This window comes from Perissodus microlepis, chromosome 5 (genome assembly GCF_051167445.1).
Source record: "Perissodus microlepis isolate ML-2025 ecotype Zambia chromosome 5, ASM5116744v1, whole genome shotgun sequence".
NCBI lineage: Eukaryota > Metazoa > Chordata > Actinopteri > Cichliformes > Cichlidae > Perissodus > Perissodus microlepis.
Window position 1 is genome coordinate 10,232,729 of NC_140465.1, and position 20,791 is coordinate 10,253,519.

Consider the following 20,791-nt stretch of genomic DNA (forward strand, 5'->3'; position numbering starts at 1 on the left):
AACTTAATGGGACACTTATCACACTTACTGTGATAGGCCTAGTGCATGTCTCGCTATTTAACATTGTGCAGTACTCAAAGTCCCACAATATAGTTTTTCATCGGGATTACGATGAAACATCTGTTTTGGCTTTGTGTGTGTGTGTGGTAGGAGATGGTTTGAGCATATGTTTGTATGTTTGTGTGGTTCTGTGCCTTTATTTAAGCACGCAGGTAGTGCAATAAGCAAGTGTGTGGGTGGGTACATCTGTGCAGGGCTTAGTGCCTAACTGAAGCTGGATATTTACTGTAGCCTGTTAAACGGCCAATATCAAAAGTTGGTCTTGCAAAACTGTCAGCCACATGGCGGGCACTGGACTTGAATCTCACATGGACCTTGGATTAGTTTCTGTCTATTGCTCAGGGTGAAATGTGTAATCCTGATTCTGAGAGGCGGGTGAGAGGAGGAGGAGTGGGGAGGCGGGGATTCTTGCTATTAACGTCTAACCTTTTAAAAAATGAATTTGCAAGTGTGACAAGATAAGGGGGCAGATGTGATCCTGAAAATATTTCTGCCCTGTCACAAATACCTTGGGAGAAGAGAAGAGCATTAGAGCCTTTATGATAAAAAATTAAATGCAGTGTGTTTAAGATGTTGCCTTTCATCTCATATCACATAATAACAGCGTAGAAAGAAACAACAAAAGTTGCTGCAATTAATGTGATTTCTTTTTAAGTGTATAGTGTGTTTTGTTTTTTATAAATAATTACTTCCCTCCGGTGTGTGTGTGTGTGTGTGTGTGTGTGTGTGCGTGCGTGCGTGTGTGTGCGTGTGTATACGTGCGTGTGTAGTGGTGGGTAAACTGCCAAAGAAAGCTTGCTTTATAAAGCTGCCCAACGCCGACATCTTACTTTGACACGAAACTTCATACTTTCTTTAAAAGTAATTTAGCAATTACAACTGTGGCTATACTGGTGAATTTTCTCTTTAAATGGGAAAAAGCAAAAACAAAATATTTAAAAACACCTACACCTATCCATGTGTACAGGTCTGTTCATATGAAATGAATATGCATTTATATGCTCTGAGACAATGATCTGGCTCCTCAGCAAACCCATCAGTGAAGCGGCAGGGCAAAATAAGGAATGCTTTTAAAAAAGGTTAAAATCTTCACTGTCTGGCAGATGGGGAGTGTGGCCTGCTCGTGAAGACCCTATAACAACCTCTCTTAGCTGCTCCTGGCCCACCATTACAGTATCTCCCTGATCAAATGGATGCCATCTGTCTGGCCGGGGTTCAGCAAGAGTGCTACAGCAAGCTGGTTTGCTGGCTCAGCCAGACGCATGCTACCTTGTTCTTTTGCATACACATAAGCTCATTTTCTTATCCCACTCTCTCTCACAAACAAACACAGGCAAACACAAAGAGGTGAGTTCAGCCATGCAAATGTCCAGAGGAAACGGATTTAAGATGGCAACTGGGATCTTGTGGCAAATGACGTGTAACAGGTAAGTGGTAAATGATGATCGATGGTAGTGTAATCTTTGGATAGGGACGTGAAATTGACTGTCAGAATTTTCTGTTAAAATACATCGTTGCCTCCTCTAGCTGGCACTGGTGAACAAGAGCCACACATCCACATGAATTTTAATTCACTCTTGTATCCAACCTCAAAGCATGAGGGAAAGCATTCTGCCTAGGTAGCAATAAGAATTTAACACAATTACTGAGTCATTCCCTCGTGCTTCCTAAATGTTTCACACTGTTATCAATATTAAACCAACAACTCCTGCCTCTTATTTTGATTTCTATCTTTCACATGTCGAGTACACATGAAAACCACATTCCTACTTTAAGGCTCTTACATATAAATGATTCTATAGGTGGTTTTATTGCAGCTCTCTCATGTAGTTTAAGAGTCCTGGCAGAGAGCTGTGGCACCTCAAGGGGAAGTCTGCAATCATTCCCTATCACATTCAAGTTGTAGGTGTGTTCACAAAAGCCTGCAATGCCTAACTAGAAACTTGTATTCCATTGTGAATGCCATCAGTATCACTAACATTAGCACAGTACACCTTTGGGTAGAAAGAATGAAAGAGGTCCCCTTACTTTCCGTTGCTGTCATTGAATAACATCTGATAGGTTCAACTGTAGAGCTTTCATCTCCTCCAGATCCACAAAATCTCCCCTCATTGATTCAGTGCTGAAGTGGGACTCAAGTTAATTCCACGTGTGTTTTTCCTACAGGTAGGTGATACATTTATCACACACACTTTGGAGCTAGAAACTTAAAATGTGCATCCGCTTTAAATGATTAAGGTTGTTACATTTCTCTATTGACCAATACATTCATTTTCTTTTAATTCTTTACATTTTATTTCTTTAGAATAGAATAGAATAGAATAGAATAGAATAATCCTTTAATTGTCCCACAAGGGGAAATTTGGTAAAGAAGAATTTGTTTGGTGTTAATCTCTCCACTATTCCTCCTAGTGTTTTATTTGTGTCTAGTAAAGAATCTCAATAAAATACTATTTTTCATGTTTTTATAGGTTCAACTATTTGCAGAATTAACTGGATCATAGATTACTAGTACACTTTCCCGTAAGCATGCTGCGTGTTTTTGTTTGTGAGAGTGTCACATGACAATGGTGTAGGCGTGTGTGACGTCCGTAGCAGCACCAGACGCGTGTAGATCAGCAATGGATAATATGGAGTTCGGGAGACAGTACGACCATGCAGCGTTTAAAGCTTGGAAGTACTTACATTACTTCAAGTTTTATTCCGTAAGAAGTGACAAAAGCATTAGCGTCCGTGGTAAACTCTGTGTGGGAAGAAAACTTCTTCTTCTTCTTCGTCTTTGATTTTATTTATTCTTTGCTGTGCTTTACTTGCATCTGTTTACAAAGAGTGAGTGTAAACACAAAACATTATTTTATTTTACATGCTGGAATATGCAGAAAATAGGTTTAAATGTTAAACAATTTCAACTTTAAGTCAAAGACCTTTGCATATAATTTAATTTTTGCTTAATGCAATATGCATTAAATTAAAAGATTAAAGCTAATTTAAAAAGCATTTTGAGTTTATTTTGTATTTTTGATTTTCATATGTTACATTGCAATAATGTTACGTTCTTGTTTTGTTATTTAGTTAGGGTTATGTTTCTTCTATAGCTCCTGACTCATGAGTCTTTTCCTGTCCCCTGTGCAGTCTGTCATGTGTCATTTCTGTGTTAACATTGTCAAGCTTGTGTTGTCTTGTCTACGTTCTGTTATGTTTCCTGTTTTACTTTGAAGGGTCTGGTGTTCCATGTTCAGTACTTTCCCTGTGGCGTTCAGGTTCATTTGTGTCAGCTGTTTTCCCAGGTCTTCTCATTTCCCTCAAGTCCTGTCTTCCTCTATTCAGTGTCGGGTCGTCTGTTTTGTCAAGATTCATGTACTTAGTTATTTTAATTATTTTCATGCTTCGGTTCATGTTCAGGTCTCTCGCCATAGTTTTTGCATGTACCTGTTCTGATTCATGTTCAAGTTTTCATGTTAGTGTTAGCTTATCCCAGTTGAGGTTTTAGTTTAGTTTCACCTTTGTTCACCTTGCCTTGTTTTTCTGTTTCGGTATTCAACCTAATAAATGGCTCACTTTTTGTAATACTTAGTTTCCTCTCTTCCATGTCTGCTTTTTGGGTCTACACCACAAACACACCAGCTGCTCAGCCATGACAGTTTTTCCTTCCCACTGTCACCAAGTGATTGCGCATGTCTAATTGTTGTAGTTTTCTCTGCATTATTGTACGGTCTTTACTAGGGATGGGTATCGTTTAGGTTTTATCCGATACCAGTACCAAACCGGTACTTTTGAAATGGTGCCAGTGCTTAAACGGTGCTCAAACCGGTGCTTAAAGAATGGAGAACACAAAATTGGTCCAAAAACCTCTCATGTTCAGCAGTTTTTTTGTAAAAAGATAACAATGTTAGCCTTTTCTGCAGCTATAGGGCATATATGGTATCACTCTTGGCTGTAAGCAGTGCTTAAACAATGGAAAAAACACAAACTTTGTCCAAAAACCTCTCATGTTTAACTGTTTTCCACTTTTTCTTTGGTCATTTTAGCCTTTTTGGCCAGGGTGAAGGGAGTATCTGCCATCAAACAAGAAGACAGCCGCATGTAACTACGACGGTGTTTGCTAGTTCACCTTACGTGCATTAATGTAATAACGTGGTTAGCGTACTCAACGTAAATTACACATGAACAACATTAAGCTACTCACGCAGAGAAGAACGGCTGCTGCTGCCATCATCATCCGTCATCATTTCTGCTACACTGGCAGGGCTGGGGGCCAGGACTCTACTCTTCGGGTTTTTGGGGGATGTTGCTAACTCCAGGTCCGATAACAGGCACCACACCCGCAGTAGATGTGCTCGGTGTGAGGTCTCGCAGCAAGCTATCAAATATGGCGCATTTCTCGGCTTTTAAAAAAAACGCTATGCGTCGCCAGGTGTTTCATCAGATTCGAGGTGTTACCTCCTTTGACAGTATCAGCTTAAAGCACTTGCTGCAGGCTGCTTAGTTTGCATATTTTGCTGTGAAGTACAGCCAGACTTTTGACCGCTTCGCCTTGGGCATTTTTAATCTGTAGCTCTGCTCTAAAAGAACATACGTACCTGGGCCCGCCTACTATCCTCAGAAATGTAAAATGATTGGCTAGAATCTAAAGTGTATCACAGCTCAGGAAAAAAAAGCACCGAAATAAAGCACCGAAATGTGCGCTGCTTTTCAGTCTGGTTACTACCGTTTATGTCAGAACTGGTGCCATCATGGCACCGGATACCGGTACCCATCCCTAGTCTTTACCTTACAATATAAAGCACCTGGAGATGCTGTTGCTGTGATTTGACTCTATATAAATTAAATGGAATTGAAATTAAATGAATTAATACTTTTGTCCATATAGTGCAATTCATCTTAAATTTAAAGTATAAAAGCAAGCAAACACAAAATAAAAAAAATACAAATAACACTGTGAATGTTTTCACAGTTCTGGGACTGTGGGTAGAAAGCTAGGAAAACTAACTTCTCAAACTTTACTGTGCAAAACAAGATATGATTACACCTAAGCTAACCTAACTGGTTATATGCGACTGTACCTGAATGGTAATGTTAGCCAACATCTGTCGTAGAGTAATAAAAAAATAAAAAAATAATGATGCATAATAAATAATGAACATTGGATTAGTATTTCCTAGTTCATGGGGTGTTTGTAATAACCATCCATCTTCTTCTGCTTATCCAGTTCACGGTCACAGAACAGCTGGAGTCTGTCTCAGGTATCATCAGGCCAGAAGCAGGGTACATCCTGGACGTGTCATCAGCTGGTCACAGGGCTAACACAGAGAGACACTCTCACATTCACATATTTAAAAAATCAAAACAAACAAACACAAAAACCCCATTCAAATACAGCTTGCGCGTTGATGATTGCCATAGCAATGAAAACAAGTTCTTTTTATTTTTTTAAAGGTGTATAACACTGAAAATTCCTATGAGTCACAAAAGGTAACAGCATTTGATAGAGCTGGAAGCTGTATGACACACATCTTAACACCTAGATACCATCAGACTAGGGCACTAACAAACAGAAGGTTCAAGGTTGTGAAGCCTTATTGCAAGTCAAAGGGTGCTGAATGGAACGGATATATTTTCTGTTTCCATCTCAACCAACTAATTCCTTGTTTGGAGGCTTCCTTTCACACATTTCCTTTCCTTTGCCTTCACTAAGTATGTCTTTACCGCCGCACTTTTAGCATTTACTCGTCTACCCTTTGGTATATACCACCAACTGCATTATGCCAGTGTAACAAATAGTTATAGCTCTTTGGATTTGTACTCCCTTAATCCTGCCCTCGCTGATGCTTTGGGTGACATTTCTCATTTGCTGAACACTTTAGGAAAAAAAAAACGCTGTCTGCCCTCTCATGTGAAACATCCAAAATTGTAATAACATCACTATAGCAACATTCTGCTGCACAGAGACACAGTCTGGCGTGACTGCCCTGCCAGCATGTGCACAGCTCATCACCACCCCAACAAACTGTTAAAAGCAGCATCCCCTGCTTAAGCCATGTTTCATACTAAGGTTATTCTCAGTCATGCAAAGAAATATCATAATGCTAACAAGATGTGAACTTATCCAATATGCAGCCAGATGGAAGAATAATGCGCAGAAGTGTTGCTTAGGTTCATGGTCCTTCCACATGTTTGCCTATCAAAGGTTTAGTACGAATAAATACACTGTAAACAAGATTTAAACAACTTGCATTTGCATTTGTACAATAAAATCGTTTTTAGATAATTGCATTAAAATGCTTCAAAAGGCACTAAGATCACAAACATGGTTCCAGCATAGGGATGGAAATTAGCTGAGTGCCATCTAGCAGACAGCTACTGGCTACAGCTGCATGTGTCACTCTCAAAATATCAATACAGGTGTGCACAGCCCTAGTAAAACATATATTTAACCCTTAACACTATTTAAATTGATGTGAAGCTACAAAATTAGCAATAGAAACCAAATGCATTTTTAAACTGGGGAGTAAACTTTTCATTTCTGCTTTAAAGTTGTGCATTTTAACATAACCATATGGAGACCGACTTGCTTTTGGAGCTTTTCAACTGGCCATGGCTTCCTTTTTAAGCCCCAGTGGTTGCCGCCTGGTTCTGCCTCTTTCACGCTCTACCCAGGCTCTACCCAGGCTCTACCCCTTGGCTTAAACCAAACAGTGGTTTTCCAGTATGAACGTATCTGACACAGAGACTCTCCTGTTGCGTGCTACATCTGAGAAAGGGCAATTTCGGACAAAGCCCAGGCTTGATTCTCTCTTTCGTGTGTGAAAACGGCTTAAGATAGTGATTGAATAGGCTAGTTTTATCCCTTTCTGCCAGCTCTCTGCCTGACATGCATTCTGCAAAAAAAAAAAAAAAAAAAAGGAAAATGTAGCATCAAGCCAGACAAGTTCTTTTCAGTCCACTGACTGTATCACAAAACATTTTCTGTATTTTATTCAGCTAAATCAAAAACCGATGCTTTGATTGCACCCCAGAGAAGAGGGGGAGTTGTTTTGATATATGAGCGTAGCTCTATGCAAGGGCTGTACCCAGTAAGACGAGGGAAGAGGTGGAATGTAACACTAAAAGGTAAAATACAGTATGTTAGCCAGAGGTTCTCCTTCTCTGTTCAGCAAAACACCACACAGATACGGTGATTCTTTGGATCTGCTGAGAGTGAAACTAAAGCCCTTTTTTTTCTTGACAAGAGCGGAGCACATTGGCTCAGCTATGAGTAGAATTTTCATTGCATGCTTATGCCAAGTCACCCACATATACACAAATGTGGGACATAAATGGCTGAAATACAAAATGACTTAAGAGAAATAACGCAGCAGTTAGCTTGTCAAAGGAAATCGTGTATACAGCATGAATCGGGTAGAGCATTAACTGCATCAAACCAGAGTATCTAATACAGCCGCTACATTGTTTTTACATTGACCTGCACAGTTTACCTGTGCACTAAATCCTTAATACAGACGTGCATCCTCTGTGTAGATATAAGCGAGGAAATAACTTTGAACCCGATCTTAGCTTGAATATCCCACAAAAACTCATCTGCAGCATAACAGTTGATGTTTTTGTTTGTCTTTCACGAAGGAGCTTAAACTCACAGGCCTTGATGTGGACTCCACAAGGACACGGAGGGAAAAAAATTGTATTATCATAAAAGATGAGGTGAGGGAAACTGTTTTGCATCGGTACTGTTCCAGCTCTCTTTATTTAGCATGCATGTGTGCCTCGCGGTGTATGCCTCGGAGAGGGCTGAAATCCACAAGGATGGGAAAAAGATGTTATGATCAAAGAGAGCATGCAAAGGTATTCCGTTCTATTAGCTCGGTTCCAATAACACTCTTCTTTTATACACATGTACGGCAACCTCATACTTTTGTTGATGCCTTTTGGGAGAAGGCTGAAAAAGTTCCTCGGAGCAGGCATTAATTCTCATTTAAACTCAACTCACAGAACTTACAGAAAGCAGGTCAAAAGGTCTTTTTGTTGGAAAAAGCTCAGTTCCTCAAACCACTTAAACCTCTGGGATGTGAGACGAGGAGGAGAAAAATCCTACACAGCCTGCCTGGTTGCCTGAGGTTCTAAATATTATTTCCTTGCAAATGCACACTGCAAATTTTAAGATAATTGGAGCTAAGCTCAGCTTTTTTGTTTCTTTTTTGTTTTTTACTAACACCTCAAATGAAACTGACATATAGGGGAGCCTGCGTCTGTACAAATAAGACTAATGTGTATAAGAATAATAAGAGATCAGGCAAATAAATAAAAACAGGATGTCCAGGGCAGGAGAAAGAGAAAGGGCACAGAAGAAAAGAATGAGGCAGCGAGTGAGCTCCGCTGGGTCATTAGGCTAGAGACAGACACATGCAATTGCCACCTCATCCTTCATTCTCTGGCTCTCCTGGCCAAAAGGCACTGGGGTATTGAGCCATGTTCAGTGAACCTGACATGTGCTGCAGATACTGTGGCAAATGAAGATACACTACAGGGCCTATGGACACTAATTCTCCTCCTTCTTTTTCAGCAGTCTGTCACCATTGTTACTGTGTACAGTATGAGTGACTGGCATATTAATACGAGATGCAAAATAGCGAGAAAACTCTAAAACATGGTGGCTGGAGCAGATTAAAATATGATTTCCTGTCTGTTTATACAAGCATTTGGCTGTGTCCATCTCATGTGTCTTACTTTGTACAGCGGTGATAAATAGTTAGCTGTGACATCTCAACCTAACTTCCATTATTAGAGCGTCTGCTGTCAGATAAAGCTGTGATAAGACAATACGGTGGTGCCTCGGCCCAGCAGTCGCATAGATTCATCCAGACACATCAGACAAGACAAATAGACCTCAGCTAATGCTGACAGAGCATCCCGGGTGGAAAATTTAGACAGACTTTCAATCATTCGTTTGACAAGTGGGGACATATTCAAGCAAGAGATTTCTGTTTCCATAATTCCAAACCCCATAATCCATTTTTGTCCCACAGTCAGGGCTCGAATGACTGGACTGGACTGAAAAATGGAGTCTCCCTGGCAACAAATATATGCAACTGAAATTTCATGTTATTAGAAGTGTGAAAGCAATTTTTGAAAGACAGAAGGTCTAAATATGAATATGGCATGAGTGTTTAGAAGTAAGGTGTGCATATAAAAGGCAACAAGATAGGTTTCATTCAGAGTGGTGTTCGTGTCCACTTGAAGTCCAATATTCATTGTGTTTTGGTCTCCTCTAATATCTGAAGAAGATATCTTATTTTTAGCAGGCAATTCCTTCACTACATTCACTAGCTGGTAGCAAACACTGTTTGTTTGTTTGTTTGTGTACTGGTGCAGGGAAAGTAGCATACAGTAGTTAAGCCATTTCCTGATGCAAAAACAGCATTATTAGAACTCAGAAATTTCAGTTGCAATGCATTTTATACACATATACCATAGATGAGAATGAGCAGACTGTTTTGAACTGACAGAAAGGCAAGATTAACTCAAAAAAAACCACTTGTTAGAACCAAAGTACGGAGAAGAGCATCTCAGAAAGTACAACCTGGCAACCTTTCTTTTTACCCAGTTAGCATCGGACCTTGAAGCAGAAGGGCTACAGCAGCAGACTTAGGTTTAGAAACTGTGGTAACAATTTACACTGACTCACCAAAATTGGACAGAAGACTGGAAAAATGTTGCCAGGTCTGATGAGTTTTGATTTCTGTTGAGACATTCAGATAGTAGCGTCAGACTATGGCATAAATAAAAAGAAACCAGAGATCCTCGTATCACAGGTTCAGGCTGGTGCTCTTGGCATTACTGTGTAATGGTGCAGGGGATATTATTTTCTTGACACACGTTGAGCCCCTTGGGACCAGCTCCCCATCGCTTAAACGCCACAGCCTACCTGAGTCTTGTTGTTGACCATGTCCATCTCTTTATGACCACAGTGTACCCATTTTCAAAAGGCTGCGTGCAGCAGGATAAAGCACCGTGTCACAAAGCTCAAATCATCTCGAACTGGTTTGTTGAACATGACATTGAGTTCACTGTACTTAAATGGCATCCACAGTCACCAGATCTCAATCCAATAGAGCTCCTTTGGTGAAATGGGAGATTCATATCATGGATGTGCAGCTGACAAATCTGCAGCAACTCTTTGATGCTATCATGTCAAAAATCCAAATAGACCATGTTTCCAGCATTTTGTTGAATTTATCCCACACAGAATTAAAGCAGCTCTGAAGGCAAAAGTGGATCCAGCAACTTTTATTAGGTGTACATAATGAAGTGTCACCTGAGTTTATATATTAAAATAAAGTTGCATGCTGTCAAATGGAAAAATAGGATAAAAGAGCCTACAAATCTTTATTGAGCACCAAGAAACTGCAGAAGTTGTGTAATAATTCTCACATTGCCTTTCATGATGTGCTTTAAAGGACGATTTTTAAGTATAACTACTTAAGACACTCAAAAGGTAAACTCCCTCACCGCTGCTCACTCAATAAAACGAAAACAGAATTGATTACTTCAGACTAGACGCAATGTTTTTATCTGTGTACACTGCAAACCATCAGAGGGGGAACTGAGGGGGTGGGACAAATCAGTAAAATGGCCCTTTCCTTTGCATGAGCTTCAAGTTCAAAAACAGTGATGATGACATCATGACAGAATGAAACTCGTCTTTAGATTCTGTTTGCTGTCTGTTCACATTTGCCGGACAGTGACGACAACGACATGTACAAAGCAATGCGCGATTTAAAAGCCTCACTGGGATGGCTTACCAGAAGAAGACCTGTAGCACGGTTAAGACAAACCTAATTTGACTGCCACTGGATAAATGAGTTGCTCGGGCAAAGTGAGACCTCTGCAAACGAAACACTGAATGAGTAACATTTGTCCCCTGCAGTGGTTTTAACTGATGCGGCGGAGTAGCTCTTTTGCATCACAATTACCTGGCATTGTGTCTTTTCGCTCCATTAGCATAAGCAACCCATTTCACTTCAGTGAGATGCTACTGAAGGGCTCGAGGAGCCCGGAGGCAATCGGGAAGCCGCACGTAGCTACTGTATGAATAAAGATGGCAGTGATGTATGATATAGTAACTATATGCTTTGTATAAATAGAATGGATGTGCTACATGTAACTGGACTACTCTGAGATAAACATGGGATAATAAGACACAGATGTGTATCTCGGTATGCTGCTAGACAGCTGGGCAATGTGAGACCTGTCTATTTTAATGCTCTTCACATTCTTAAAAATAATTGGTGAAGTGAGCCACCCATGCTCGATAGCACCTGCTCACTCAGTGTGTCACAATTATCTAACATCAGAAAAGAACAGGATCTAATCTACCATCTAATCACTCCAGGATTGTGAAAAATACTCTCGAGCACACGCAGTTAAAGGCTTCAGATGGAAAAAGACCGCTCGCTGAGTAAATAAATCCCAATGACACGGCAGAACTGTCACAGGTGAATCGGACTACGTTTGTCGAGGGGGCACATGAAGCAGTGAATCTTCATTCATTCATTCATTAACAGACGCAAGTGGCATTTTCAATAAAGTCACAGCTGGTGACACATCTATCAGTAGGCAGATTGTACAATGCGACTGTACTGTGCAAAAAAAATAAAAAAAAGTTTGACAGTTACCTGACATTTGGTCATTTTAGAAGTGGTTAGTCAGGAAAGAACACAGAGAAGCTCATCTACTTTTCCAGTTTGACACATTAGTGAAGCTCACCTCTAAGTGAATATCTGATTATGTGTGGAGGGGAGAAAAAAAAGTCAAGAAATGGTGCACAGGCGATAGAAAGCACCAGTTCAACCTACAGTCCTTTCTCCCCTCTTGCCGGCCATAAAACGCAGTGTAATAGGATTCCTAAGCTTTTCCAGTGACTGCTTCCACTATCACACAGACATTTAAGTGCACTAATCCATGACAAATTGTCTCATCTGATCCATGACAAATCGTCTGAAGGGCCGATAGAGACGAGGAGATGAAGGAGGGGTGGGCTGGGGAATGGGCGGCATGAGGATGAAGAGTCGGTGGTGGCGGCGGCGGTGGTGGTGGGGGTGACTGGTGTGAAGAGAGTGCTGCTCGGCACCTAAATGATCAGGCAGTTATTGCCTAGTTTTTTAGAAAGGTTGCTTTCATTACCTTGAAGGGCATGCTGTGTGATAAAATGTGAGTGATCACATAGCGCTGATGAGCTCTCCACCTAAGCCTGCCATTTTCAAAGCAATTATAATCCCATGTGGAGGTAGATTATAGGATTTCACTTCCTTTGTTGGCAAAAGGCCGGATTTGTAGATGTCATGTTCGCAAAACGAATGGTTCTAATTGAATTTGTGTGATATGTAATTTATGATTTTCATCACCCGGTAGTTACATTTTGGTTCTTTTTTTTTCTTTTTTTGGGAAAAAATGCTATTTTAAAAAAGACACACACAGACTGACTAAATATTCATTTACAAAAAAAAGATAACAGATAAAACTTAACAAGCAAGAAAACTGAGCTTCATCAGAGGTCATACCAGAACCTTGCATATTATTGATTTAAGTGTGTGTGTGTGTGTGTGTGTCTTGTACTGTACTACGTTGTATTTCAATATTCACCAATGCACCAACGCTGCCAAGCAGATCAAAAAAAATTCCTTTTCATCCACTTTGCAAAAATAAGATTAAGGCATCATCCATTCAAGTGACTGTAATTACATTGAATTTTCTTTTGCCATAAATTCTCACACTAATTAGTCCCCATCGTCTAATGAGGATGCAAATAAAGCTGATTCGATGACGAGAACGCAGCCTATGCGCTCCTACCTTCCTGTGGGCAGCACGGATGGATCGGCTGTTCAAAAGCACCAAAGTGACGAGATTGCCACTGTGCGTTCCTCCGCCTGTTCGCGCGGCTAACTCCGAGCTATTGTAATGAGGAGTGTGACAACTATGGAAATGAGTTCCAAGTTTTTTTTTTTAAAAAAACTGTGCGTGCGTTTAGTTCTTGAATCTGTGAAGTTAATTTCTTAGAGTTCCAAAGTGCTGCAAGAGAAATCGTAAATCTTCTGAAGTAAAAAACAAAATAAAAAATCAGTTCATACTGTGTATATGTACAGCTTCCAGATGTCAGTGCTATCCTCATTTACCAAACTGGCAGCTTTCCTAAATCAGTTTCATAGTTTAGGTTTAACACCCTGTATCCCGTCTGTTTTTTATCTCCCTAGAAAACTCCTATCCATACAGCTCACTGTTACATAAAGTTAGAGTTAAGCTCTGTGGTGTTTTGACAGGATGTGTTCTCAGAGCTGGAGACATGCTGCCTAATTTAACCAACATCCCTGCTTACGGTTATGCTGTTGCCCTTACTTGACCATGTGATGCATCTTGGCTAATCAAAGTAATTACGTGGAGGGGTTTTTATTTTCCACCTCAAAGAAAACTTCTACAGCGGCAGAGCATTATGCCACATTGAACAATGAGCTCATTAAAATGCATTCCAATCATCTGGGATTAGACTTTACAGTCCATTTCAGATCAATGGATAAAAACATAACAGCAGCACCTCTGCATTATTTATCAGCCTTTTCAGTTAGATCATAGCCCCTTTTGTGTTTTTACGTGTAACATGTTTCACGTCCATGAAAAAAATAAAATAAATAAACTTTTTTTTTTTTTAAATCAATGCATTTACAGCTGACACTCACAGTTGATTTCATATTCCAATTGTTTTTTTCTCTGACGAACACCAGATAACTTAATTAGTACAAGTGCAGTTCTGTAACAATGCAGATACACCGCAGCGCTGTGGCTGACGAGGAATTTGGAGAATAAAACCGGATCCTGTCAGGGTGTAACAGCCTAGTTAGTTTTACAGCTGCACCTGCTCTATTAGATCCAAGTCTCTCTTAAATAATAATAAATAATAAAACAAAGCAGCAGCTAAGGTGCTGTTATATCAAGACTGCCCCTCTTGGTATTGATATATTATAAACTGTACGCTGACTTTATGCATGCAGCAAGGGTAAATAGGTAGAGCACCTGCTAAGTATAACTTAATGACAAAACTCTTATCAGACAACGCATTAGGGAGCGTGTTTCATTTTATCATTAGGAGGCACAAATTCTCCATTAACTTCTGCCAGCAAATGCACTGACAATGTAAATGCAAATTGGTTACACTGAAAACCAGTACTATTTATCAAGAGTGGCCTGGTTTGTGCAGCAGCACTCTTGGCAGTGAGAACTTGTGCTCACTGTGCTGGCAGGTGGGGAGAGTGCATAGCCAGGCTTGTGTGTGTCATGTCACATTCAGCTCATCTGTCAATGTAGTGGATTATTTCTTGAGAGACCAGAATTGGCTTCCCAGAATCAGGGCACCATCAATCTTCAGCCGCACGAGCAGGACACGCGGGAGGCTGTGTGAAGCGGAGGCTCGCGGAAGAGAGTGCAGCGCCGCGCTTCCAGAGCAGGTGACGAAGCAGTCGGGCAACTCGTTACTCAATGGCAGCATCAGTCGTGTCTATGGCGATTTGTCACTGAAACGTTTGGAGAAATAAATAAACAAACAAGTGCAATGTGAAATCTTCGCCCAATCTGTGGTGCCTTATTTTAACGTGTGCTGTGAGTTACTGTTGCAGGAGGCAGAGAAGCTGATTTCTCAAAAACTGTTAGCTGCTTCAACAGGCTGGAAGATAACATGACCTTCACTTCCCCTCCTCATATATATACCCACACAGCCCCTTCGCTGTGGGTTTTTTGTTTGTTAGCTTTTGTACCACTCAGTTTCTCAGGCAGTCTGCCAAGCTGCATTCACAGAGCCACACAAAGTAATTTCAGGGCATGTTTTCTTTAAAGGTACCAACCTCCTATTTCAGCATCATCATTTCAATGAAATGTATCTTTTAAAAATTGTGACTTAATAGCAAACATAAAGCATGTTAGTCTAATGTGACATTATACTTCTATTCACAAAATATGTTTCAGTCCTTCATGAGGAAAGCTCTACTGAAACTTAACTTGCAGTAGGACCATGCAGCACATGATATCATTCTTTAGAAACACAGAAACATCCGCTTATGGAAAACAGCAGAGCGTGAAAGCCAATGGATTTTTCAAGGCAAGACATCTCTTTCTTGCCACGTCCTACATAGCCATATCTATTTATATCTGAGGGTTCTGGCCTCAATGAAACCAGAGAGCTTCTCAAATTATAAAATCAATTCTAATTCAAATATTCATCATAGCATTTCAATTCTGAGAGAGGAGTTCTGCTTAGATCGGTTAACGCCACTTCATGGATGAGTAAGATTGATGTCAGCTTAATCCTCTAAGAAAAAACAAAAAAACAAAAAAAACATGATATACAGTAAATTGTCCAGTCAGAGAACAGCAGCTGGAGGGGGATGTATTCTGTGAGCAGTCAGATGTGATAGAACAATGCCTGCTGGGAAGATGCTGATTAGGACTGTAAAACTTCATAATACACTGGCAGACTAAGATTATAAGTGCATTGTTCTGCACTTGTCCATTTGTCTCTGTTTGTTAAGTTTTAAAGTTTTCTAGAAAGTACTCAATGCACCCGTCTCAGTGAGAATCCCAGAGATGTTATTCAAAATTGAGTGGCCCAACCAGAAACACCCCAGTAACATGAATTAAATCTGGGTCAATCACCCATCTCTGTGTTTGAAACTTGCTACTGAAATGCACCCTAAACACAGCTCCAGTATCCCCACAGGACCCATGAGGAAAGGCCGCAGCATAATGGCCTTAAAGACGAGACTTCATTTACATCCCTGTACCCTCCTCGGTGCAGTAAATGCATGAGTTGATCTGTCTGACAGGAAAAACCCTGCCCTATCACCATCTTGTGGTTGGATGCCTCTTCTAAATGTACAAGGAAGGGTGTGGAGGCCAACCACTACTTTTTTCCCCCCCTCAGCCCCTTTGGGATCACTGCATTATTCAAAAAAGACATTTACTGAGCCATGCACTTCCTTGTACATCTTTGGCACCAAGCTTGACTTGCCAACCAGTCAAACCCCCAAAAAAAGGGAAGAGGAGGAGAAGGGAAAGGGGGGTAAAAAAAAATGAAGGCAGCCTTTAAAAAATTCATTCTGAGCTCTCTATTGCTCATCCCTTACTGTCTTGTTCCAATTAACGGGGCTGGGATACTTTGAGAACTTTCTATCTATCATAGCTGGGATTTTCATGTGTCAGCTATTCCACAGAAAAAAGTATGCCAGCTCTCTGACATGTTGCTTAAAGCCACCAATGTTCAACACAAGCATAGAGAATTCAATACTGGATTTTTTTTTCCACTTGCTGTGCTTCAATTACTGTCTTTTTGCCTGGCAATGCAACACACACAAAAGGGAACCAAGCAGAAGATAGCATCAATGTTTAACAGCCGCTTGGCATCCACAGAAAGCTCCGCTCCGCACAAGAGTTCAGCACAGAAGTCGCACTTATTGTTAGAAGCTTAAGGAAAGCACTTGCTTTGCTCTAAAAACCTTCGCCTCCCGTGTAACAGTTCTACATACACTATAAGCGATTCTGGTAAGCTTCTCCGTAATCAGTGAATTAGAGCCACCTCTGTGTCTACCTCCCCTTTTGCCCTTACAGTGCAGCAAGGCGTCGGGCTTAATTGCCAAATGTTTCCAGTGCAAAAGAGGGGAACATAATTGTCATTTCTATCTAAGCCGCAGTGATCAAAGCTCCCCTGGCTACCAGCACAGTAATGGGGATTTCTCTCTACAGCTTGGCCTATTCGTAACAGTGTGCCAGCAAGATTCACGCTGCAGTAGTCAAGAATTCCACATCGCGACTGTGAATCATCGTTCCACTAGCTAACTCGGAGTGCTGAAAGGATGTCGTCCTCGTTGAGGTCTACACACAGAGATGGGGCGTAGCAGCCATATTTCTCCAATAGGTTGCAAAAAATGTATATGGGTAGGTTTGATTAAATTAACCTAGGGTAACGCATGATTAGAGGTAGCTGTCTTTGCTTATCTTGTATGACTGCGAGCACAGTGAATCATCTTGTACAGTACCATGGCAAATCATCCTGACATACTGCAGCAGTGTCTTGCTGTTGCCTTTTAAACAGCCAAAGCTGACAACTGCTGCCCCATGGAGAGGGCACCATGTTTCACTGTAACAGGGTGCTATGAAGCTGAAATCTGACAAAGAGGGACACGTACCCAGGGTGAGAATGTCAGTGCGACCAGGCCGGGCCACATGGTGCTGTTGGATGGTCTGGTAGAGAGTTGCCTGGCACAGCAGCAGGAAGCCGAGGCTAATCCACATGGCCAACAACCAGGACATGGTAAGGCCGAGTCTGCAGGATGGCACGCCGCGGGGGAGAAACAACAGGGGGACAGGGGCAGAGTTGTATTACAGCATGTCTCCATATATATTTACAACACACACTGTGTTTATTTCATTTGCCAAAAAGACAAACAATGCTGACATCAACCACACACATCAAGACCACCGCGTCGAATACTGTCACTTGTTATTTTTTTTCAAAGTAACACAGCTAATGGGAAGAAAAAGACGACAAAGGGGCTTTGAGGGAAATCCCAGCGGTCAAACACAAACTTTAACATGCTAATATCACACCACAAAAAGGAGAGCAAAGAAACACGAAAAAAAAACCACCCTGCCTCCAATTTTTTTTAGACTGTAAGAATGATTCACCCCTTTTAGGAAAACCAGAGTTATTAAAAACAACAGCAAGACTGTGTTTCTAAGCACAGGCAGCCTTCTTGCAGATTTGTGCAGCGACTGCCTAATGGCTAGTGAGGGCCAGCATATGGAGACACGCCTTAGCCCTTACTGAATAATGAGGCTCTCCTCCTTTCCAGGTGTTATTAGGGCCTCTCTCCACAGTATCCCCCCCAACCAAGAAATGTGTCTTAGTGTGTTTAGAATTAGTACATATAAGGCTGAGGAGCACATTTAGTGTATTCAGCCAAATGACAAATCACATGTTCTGAAGTGATGTCATGACTCTAATGTAACTATGAATTTAGTAGTGTTTGATTCTACCTGTCCTTTTACACTCTTTACCAACACTAAACCTGCCAATAAAGAAAAATCTAAATGCTCCAGTTTTCCAAATTAAGTGCCAATGATCTGTTCTGATCTAATAATACACTTGCAGAACCCCCCACCCCCTCCCCCGGGTGGTTTGATGTACATCTGAGATTAAAGCCATTAAGGTATTAAATGTTACCCATGTGTTCTTTACCCTCAGTGACATTGAGGCTGCTTAATATTCAGCGAAAATTAAGCATATAATTATTAACAGCACATTGTAAATCCCCACCCCTGCACTAAATCCATCGTAATCCGGTTTTGTGGAAATATGAACGGGTCCTGTGGGTTTATTTTCCTTAAAAAAAAAAGAAAAAAGAAAAAAAAACATTAAAAAAACAACAACATCGTGTTCTTCTTGCCAGGCTGCATTCATTATATATTCAAACAAAAATTGCGCTTGTGTGCTTTGCTGTTTATTGCACAGACTTGGAGGGTGCACGTTCTGACCAAAAAAATAAAAACATCACCTGATGTGAACACACACAGTTTATCATCGAAAGGAGGAGGAGTATTAGTATCATTTTAAAGGAACTTAAGAAATAAAAACACACACACACACAAACAGCTTTGAGAAAAAGCAGACAGGAAAACTCACGTGCATCTCGTTTTCCTTGCGGGAAACAAAAGAATTCACAAGAGCTGGTTTGACTCTCACAGTTTTATCGCCTTAAAAGAGAGGCGGCCGCTCATCTGTGCGTAACAGGTAAGTCTAGCGTGAGATTTTAAACGCGGTTCGGAGCAGAAGCAGCAGACACACCTGCGGGCGCATAACCTCCTGATGCACCTGCGTGCAGCGTGGATTTAACAAAGTGAGGCGGTTTCATGAGCCCGCTCGCCTTAATGCTGCGGAGACAAGTTTAAGTAGTGACTCCCTTACACATAGACCTGTCTACCTGATTGCAATACACCGGGAGGAAATCACTCACCCTTATCCGCTGGCTTGTAAATAGCCCACGTCTTTCCAAGAACTGTATTTGTTTAGTGCTTAGCCTGCTACTCCTGTACTGTTTATCTGGGGAGGTCACCTACCGCTATGTGGAACTATTCATTCTAATTCTAAACATAGGTGGAAACTTAGCATCTTGGTTCAAATGTATTCTTGAGGCTAGAAAAGCTTTTCTACTTGGACTCCGGCATATCTTTACATAAACCAGATGCATTTTTCAGCAGGCAGTATACTGTGGGGAATTAAATCAACAGCCCTCCTACCCCATCCCCAAACACCAAAGGTGCTCCATTCAAGCCCCCCACGCCCTTACCTGAGCGCTGCGTTCAGAAGCAAAGGAGTTCAGTCAGAATCACTGCCTGCCCAGCAGACTCACTCCTCAGTCTTAAATCCATCCATACTTGGGAGCCAGGGTTTTCAGCCTGAAATTCCACTAACAGATAAGCCAAACACTGCACAAAAGGGAGCTAAAAAGGCTGTTCTTTTCTTTCTATATATCCTTTTGGACCCCTGCTGCTCAGGTTCTTTTTGAAATCCTTTGGCAACACAAACAGTCACCAAAAGCAAAACACCCAGGGGTCTTTGTTACAAACTGGCCAGGATTTGAGGGATGGAAGGCTGATCATGTCACTGCTGTCTCAGCCACATTCGTGAAGATGTGCTCTCCTTCCTTCAGTGTCTCTTCTCCGTCAGTAAAACTCCTATGTTCTCTTGACAGGGAGCTAATTTACCCTCCTCACTTGTCGTCTCCTTCTCACGCGTGCAGCGGAAGGCTCCAGTGGAATGACTGCTCTGTCTGCTCTTGGCTGCATCCCCCCATTGAGAAGCAGTGCTGATAGTGTGAGCTTCAGTCCTCTCTCCAGCGCTCTAAGTAGAGAGTCTGTGTCAGACAGGCAGAGCGAATGTGAGTGAGTGTGCATGTGTGTGTGTATTACAATGTAGCCCAGCTGGAAAGAAAGGGAGAGAGAGAGAGAGAGCGAGAGAGAGCTGAGAGAGTCAGATCACACGTCTTAAAGCAAGACTACCCACTTCTGCATCAAGACTTCATCGGCAAATGAGGCACGCTTTATTAACCCACCTCTCTTTACGTCCCGGCTTCCCATCCAGAGCACTGGGAGACGTGCGAGTGTAGCCTTCAGCTCACTTTGAATCTGTTTGCGTCCACGTGCACGCCTGCGAGTGTGAGTTGGAGAGAGGGAGTGTGCATCTGTTTTAGTCATCGCCCTCCGGCAAATTATCGGTGAAAGTGAAATGCTCCGAGCACAGCACTTTTAATAGAAGGCAGGGTGCCTCATCTCAGCTCTGCAATCACCATATTACATGTTGTGAGCTGGCTTTGCTCTTCCTCTAGTTTCCCGGTGATCAGTGAGGATTTGTTTTTTCCTTCTTTTAAACCACGAACCCTTCAGAAAACATTTTGCCACCCCTGAAACAAATTGAATGGGAAAGAGCCATGACTATAAATCTGTTTCCTTTAAAGGAAACCCATCTCTTCTCTTCTTCTTCTTTTTTTGTATGCGTGTGAGTTGGTGTGGGTCACGTGTGGCACGTGTGTTTGTATGGAGTGTGTGGAGTACCATTTCCTCCAATATACTGAATTTTCCTCTACAAGCATGAGTTCCTCTTTAATTCATCCTAATGTTAACCAGAGATTTACTGTATATG

The 20,791-nt window shown here is 41.4% G+C and overlaps 1 protein-coding gene across 4 annotated transcripts in view; it reads right to left on the bottom strand.

Annotated features, from left to right (window-relative positions):
* The window catches only part of tafa1b (TAFA chemokine like family member 1b), a 122,140-nt gene extending 101,795 nt beyond the window's left edge, over nt 1-20,345 (bottom strand). The window contains exons 1-2 of one of the 4 annotated variants that reach the window (XR_014800235.1): nt 19,440-20,274; nt 17,280-17,416 (exon numbers count right to left, since the gene is read on the bottom strand). Coding sequence is in view for 2 of the 4 variants with exons in the window: in XM_084927767.1 (XP_084783893.1) it covers nt 17,280-17,403 (124 nt within the window). In the remaining 2 variants the exon portion in view is untranslated. Of the gene's footprint in view, nt 1-17,279; nt 17,417-19,439 lie in introns of all 4 variants that reach the window. The other 3 variants (XR_014800236.1, XM_084927767.1, XM_084927765.1) reach the window with 3 other exon arrangements.
* Between the last annotated feature and the right edge of the window lie 446 nt (nt 20,346-20,791).